This window comes from Mus pahari, chromosome 3, assembly GCF_900095145.1.
Source record: "Mus pahari chromosome 3, PAHARI_EIJ_v1.1, whole genome shotgun sequence".
Taxonomy (NCBI): Eukaryota; Metazoa; Chordata; class Mammalia; order Rodentia; family Muridae; genus Mus; species Mus pahari.
Genome location: NC_034592.1, coordinates 103,208,762 through 103,215,021, shown reverse-complemented (window position 1 = coordinate 103,215,021; position 6,260 = coordinate 103,208,762). Strand labels below are relative to the sequence as shown.

The window sequence follows — 6,260 nt, the reverse complement described above, 5'->3', positions numbered from 1 at the left end:
AGCGGCGGCGGAAGTGCCACTCCGCACGGCCAAGATGGCGGCGCCCAGGCGGGTCTTGTTGGAGTAGGTTGCTGATTGCAGGGACCCCGATCAAGTTACTCAGGTGGAGAACCCAGAAGCAAGGTGTCTGGTTACTTTATCATACCTGCTTGGGAGTCTTTGCACAGAAGTAGCTTGTGTTACCTAGACCTCGGGTACAGCTCTTCATTTCGAGCCTCACGAGCTGTCTCTTGGTTGCAGACGCGGGCGACCCAGGATGCTTAACTAGAGCCTGAGGTGCAAGATTGGTCGTGTCGCCGATAGGCTGCGATGTAAGAGGCTATTCCAAAACCCAGTAAATCCATTGTTAGTTTTCCTTCGCTTTAGAGGTAATCTGTAGGAATTATCCTTATTATAATTCAAGGTGTAACTTTTAGCACTAATTGATTTTAGACAAATCCCCCACCCCCCGGAGTTTGTACATTTGCTTCTTTATGTAGCATGGGACTTGCTGTTTTCATTCACTGAAGTTTATTTATGAAACAGTTACTGTGGAAGGCACGCTGCATGCAGTAATGATTTGCTGTTGTTTTGAAAGGTTTCCTGTATCCCAGGTTGAATCGAAACGCCTTATCCTCCTGCCTCCACTTCCCAAATGCGGGGATCAGGCAGTCTCACCCTTGTGCATTTTACAGGCTTGAAACTGAATTTGGAATAGCTTAAATAATTTGCCTAATTTTACACTAGTAAGTAGTGGAGCTAGTATTTGATTTCTGACTTGGGTTTCTAATGCTGCTGTTAAACAACACATCTCAGCTCCGTGTTTGTGCGTGTGTTTACTGGGCAATGAAACTATTGGGGTTCAGGAATCGCCTCACAAACACTGATCTCAGAGATAGTTTATTGAGCATACATCCCATGACTGGACCAAATCCCATGGTCCAGATTTGGGAACTGGACCATACCCCTGAATTAAGAGCCTACAGGATTTTTAGGCCCCAAATCCACAAACATCTGTGCCAAGTTACTCAGGATTTAGGGATGGAGGATTTCCTTGGGAACATGTCTTTGTTGTACAGTGTTCCTGTTGGTTGGGGTACTCAACTGTGGCAGGGGACTTGCCTTATCAACTGGTCTACTGGGATGGGACTTTTATTATTCCAAGTAGTTTCTTATATTGGTACAAGTGTCTCTCTTATGTTGGGGTCCATCCCAGGGGCAGCTTATACCATAAAAGCTTATACACAGGTGCGGGAAGTGCTGCTGGGTGGTTGGTTCGGGTTCAAGCTTATATGGGTAGCTATACAAACTATACAAAACAGTTGTAATTACTTTTGTCATGGTTGGTTTCAGAGGGCACAGAACATAACAGAATATGTAATTTTTTTGGGGGGGGGAGGGTTTCAAGACAGGGTTTCTCTGTATAGCCCTGGCTGTCCTGGAACTCACTTTGTAGACCAGGCTGGCCTCGAACTCAGAAATCCNCCTGCCTCTGCCTCACGAGTGCTGGGATTAAAGGTGTGCGCCACCACATCCGACTTCTTCTTCTTCTTCTTCTTCTTTTTTTTTTTTTATCAATCTTGACATTAGAAAGTTTTTAGCCACAGCAGAAACATATGAGAAAGTTTCCACGCTATCCAGGTAACAGTTACCTGGACCTTAATATTTTACCTCACTCCAAACAGAAATCAAGGTCTTACTCATGCTAGGCAAACATTCTGTCGCTGACCTACACTTGACCACCCAAATGAGCACGTGTATGTGTGTGTGTGTGTGTGTGTGGGGTGTCTCTGTGTGTGTGTGTGAGGGAAAGAGAGAGAGTGCACACACACACACACACATACACGTACACATGTGCACGCACCTCCTATACTCCTATACCTAGAGCTCTAGCTTTGGGGGCTGGCTTTGAATTCAGCTGTTCTGCCTCAGCTGCCTGCATGCTGATAATAGCCCTGAACATTTATAGCCTTTTTTACACACCTCTGCCCAAAGTAAACTCTCAAAAAGCCTTTTGAGTGGTACCTTTGCTTTGATTTTTTTCACTGGGAGAAGGCCTTTCTATATTATAGCACAAAGTGTCTTTTTTTTTTTTTTTAAAGATTTATTTATTTATTTTATGTATGTAAGTACACTGTTGCTATCTTCAGACACACCAGAAGAGGGCATTGGATCCCATTACAGGTGGTTGTGAGCCACCATGTGGGTGCTGGGAATTGAACTCAGTACCTCTGGAAGAGCAGTCAGTGCTCTTAACCTCTGAGCCATCTCTCCAGCCCAGCACAAAGTGTCTTAGGGCTCTCCAATCCTTTAACCTCCTGAGAGCTAGGGTTACAGGCATAGCCAATCATAGCTGACTATCCCTGTTGTTCCTTAAGTTACACACTCATGTGATTATTTTAACATTTCTGCCCCTCTTAGCCCTTGTGTTAGGAGTGTTTTCTATACTGGCCCAGTAAATATAGTTATTTCATCTGAGCATGCATAGGGTTGGGAAATAAGGAAATACACAGATTGTTTGCCACTGTTACCATTATGGCCTGTTTGTCACGTCTCTCCCTGTTTCTTACTGTCCTTAGCCTTTAGAAGATGTGTCCCATGTGCCATTTACTTACATCTTATTTTATCATGTTACTTGTTTATTTTGTGGCGGGGAGGCACCCATGTCACACTGTGCTTGTGGAGGTCAGAGGACAGCCTCCAGGCTTTGGTTCTCTCTTCACCCTGTGGGTTGGGGAATGAGCTCAGGTTGCCAGTCTTGACAAGTGTCTTTATTGGTTGAGCCGTTGAGGCACTGTTGGTTTCATTGTTTATTTTCTGTGATAGGGTTTTCGTAGACCACACTAACCTTAACTTCATGGAGATCCACTAGGCTTTGCGTCCCTAAAGGCATGTGCCACTTTGCCTGGTGAATTTATCTTTTTGAAAGTGTACATACAGTTGGGCAGTGGTGGCACATGCCTTTAATCCCAGCACTTGGGAGGCAGAGGCAGGTGGATTTCTGAGTTCGAGGCCAGCCTGGTCTACAGAGTGAGTTTCAGGACAGCCAAGGCTACACAGAGAAACTCTGTCTCGAAAAAACAAAACAAGAAACAACAACAACAAAAAAAGTGTACATACAAGCTGGAGGCTCAGAGGCTAAATGCATACTGACTGTGCTTCCAGAGGTCCTGAGTTCAATTCCCAGCAAACCACAGGGTGGCTCACAACTATCTGTAATGGGATCTGATGCCCTCTTCTGTCCTACAGGTAGAACACTGTTCATAAGAAATAAATCTTTTAAAAAAGAAAAGAAAGTGTACATACAATTTAGTGGCTTTTTCATACATAACAAGGTTGCTACCAACATCATCTAACGAGAAAATTTTTAGAATTTTGTCACCCACAGATTGTAAACAGCCTAAATTGGCAACACTTACTTTTTGGTTGTTGTGTTGTTTTGTGTTTTGTTCTTTTGAGACAGGGTCTCACTATGTAGCCTTGGTTGTCCTGGAATTCACTAGGTACACCAGGCTGGCCTTGAATTCACAGAGATCTACCTGCCTTTGCCTCCCAAGAGCTGGGATCAAAGGCATGTGCCACCATGCCCCACTCTTGCTTGTTTTTTGACACAGGGTTTCATGTATCTCGTGCTGGCTTTTAAACTTACCATATAGCCAAGGGTAACCTGGCACTCCTACCCTCTTGCTCTTTACCCCCAAGTGCTGGGGGTTATAGACAGGTGCAGTCGTCCTTGCCTTGGCTGTAAATAAGTTTACTGTACTGACGGCCAGAGAGGGCTGACGGAGAAAGAAATACCAGTGAGGAGTGAGCACACATCAACGCCTGGAAAGATAAAGACAACCAGGGCTCAGTTATAAAGGCTGCTGTTGTGTTGCTTTTAGGGGTGAATGAGAGGGAGAACTGGAAGGAATCCTACGAAGGGCACAGCTCCAGGGTCATGATGCTGTCCAGACCAAAGCCTGGAGAGTCGGAGGTGGACCTGCTGCGCTTCCAGAGTCAGTTCCTTGAGGCTGGTGCAGCCCCAGCGGTGCAGCTGGTGAAAGGGAGTAGGAGGCATGGTGATACTCCTCCAGACCAGCTCCCACCGCAGGACCATCGGGATGTGGTGATGCTGGACAGTGAGTGTTTGCAAGCATGGGCATTAGGAGAGAGGGCTCAGCCTCGGGGACCCTGCTTCCATCCTGAGGTGGCTGAATGTGCTCCAACTGTAACCTCTGTTGCTGAAAGTTTGTTTTATTTTTATTGCTTTCATTCGCATTGTGTGTGTGTGTGTGTGAGAGAGAGAGAGAGAGAGAGAGTGAGAGAGACAGAGAGACAGACAGAGAGAGTTTGGAACTCACTATTGAGCACAAGCTGACTTTGAACTTGTGATGATCTTCTTGTAAATACTGAGGGACCAGAGGTGCAAGCCAGCTCAGCAGCTTCAATATACAGATGAAGAAACTGAGGTACAGAGAGGTTAAATGTCATACCCAAGATAACACAGCTGAAGCTAGGGCCCAGAGCAGCTGTCTTTTCTTCTTTGTTTCTGCCCCCAATCCATATTTCCTTAGGAATGTGTGAATATACTCAATATCTGCATTCTTTTTCTTTCAGATCTCCCAGATTTGCCCCCAGCTCTGCTTCCTGCTCCTGCAAAAAGAGCAAGACCGAGCCCTGGTCGCCCCCTGTCTCACGATGAAGACCCCGAAGAGAGGCTGAACAGGCATGATCAGCACATCACTGCTGTCTTGTCTAAAATTGTTGTACGTGTCAGCCTGGCTGGGTGGGGCAAGGCATCTCATTTGGGCGAGAAAAGGGTTTATGAGTGGAGGTTATTGCAGAAAGGTACACTTTTAATACTCTGCAGTCAGGTTGGGGCATAGTTAGAACCACCTAGACTAGATCCAACATGGGTTCCTGAACCCCTAGAATGAGGGTCATGGGGGCCACTGGTATTGGGTGGGTTCAGCCTGGAGAAACCTGTGCATCTTCCTTACTTTGTGTTTTGTTGCCACAGGAACGAGATACAAGTTCGGTCACTGTGACTCTGCCTGTGCCCAGTGGTGTTGCTTTCCCGCCTGTGTTCCATCGCTCTCAGGAGAGACGGGTAAGTCAGGGTTCCCTTAGGTGGAGTTTCAGATAGGCTTTCTATTGCTTCACCAAAACACCATGACCAGAAACAGCTTGGGGATGAAAGGCTTTATTTCAATTACACTTTCATCAGGAACCCAAACAGGGCAGGAACCTAGAGGCAGGAGCAGATGTAGAGGCCTTAGATAGGTGCTGCTTACTGGCTTGCTCAGCCTGCTTGTTTTTAGAACCCAGGACCACCAGCCCAGGGAAGCACCACTCACAATGGGCTGTGCCCTCCCCATCAATCACTAGGAAATGCCTTAGAGCTGGATCTCCTTTCGCATGACTCTAGCTTGTGTCACATTGCCATGAAACTGTGCAGCACAGGTGGTGCTCAGGGAATGAGTGGTTCTCAGAGCAAATCTTTCCCAGGAAGCTCTGGACAATGATAAGCAAGTCCCTTTTATTTTCCTTTAAAGAAAACCATATGAGGCCGGGCAGTGGTGGTGCAGGCCTATAATCCCAGCACTTGGGAGGCAGAGGTAGGCGGATTTCTGAGTTCGAGGCCAGCCTGGTCTACAGAGTGAGTTCCAGGACAGCAAGGACTGCAGAGAGAAACCCTGTCTCAAAAAACAAAAACAAAAAAGAAAAGAAAAGAGCCAGAAGTGGTACAACGTGCCATGTCCAGCGTGCTCACAGAGCCCAGAAAGGTAGAGTGCCCCAGGTGCTTGAGCTGCCCAATGAGAGTGCTGCGAATTCAACTCGGGACCTCTGAGTCCAATTCGCAAGTGCTCTGGACCACTGAGCCATCTCCAGACCTCTCTTTAGACATTTTGCTTTTATCTGTGTGAGTGTTTCACCTGCACGTATGTGTGTACACAGTGTGCATGCCTGGTGCCCATGGAGATGTGAAGAGGCTTTCTTATTCCCTGGGACTGAAGTTAATGAATGGTTGTGAGCCACTTCATGGGAACTAGGAGTTCAACTCAAGTTCTCTGCAGGAGCAGCAAGGCAAATGCTCCTAACCCCTGGACCATCTGTCTGTAGCTCCCCCCCACACACACACACATCTACTCCCCCCCCCACACACTTTTTTTTTTTTAAGATTTATTTATTATTGGGGGTGGTGAGATGGCTCAGTGGGTAAGAGCACCCGACTGCTCTTCCGAAGGTCCAGAGTTCAAATCCCAGCAACCACATGGTGGCTCATAACCATCCGTAAC

General features: G+C 46.7%; 1 protein-coding gene across 4 annotated transcripts in view; it reads left to right on the top strand.

The window, feature by feature from the left end:
* Window positions 1-6,260, top strand: part of Rpap1 (RNA polymerase II associated protein 1) — a 23,502-nt gene continuing 17,242 nt past the window's right edge. The window contains exons 1-5 of one of the 4 annotated variants that reach the window (XM_021193246.2): window positions 1-123; window positions 241-311; window positions 3,864-4,100; window positions 4,579-4,727; window positions 4,982-5,071. In XM_021193246.2, coding sequence (XP_021048905.1) covers window positions 3,920-4,100; window positions 4,579-4,727; window positions 4,982-5,071 — 420 coding nt within the window. In that variant the 5' untranslated portion in view covers window positions 1-123; window positions 241-311; window positions 3,864-3,919. The remainder of the gene's footprint in view (window positions 124-240; window positions 312-3,863; window positions 4,101-4,578; window positions 4,728-4,981; window positions 5,072-6,260) is intronic. The other 3 variants (XM_029536321.1, XM_021193245.2, XM_029536322.1) reach the window with 3 other exon arrangements.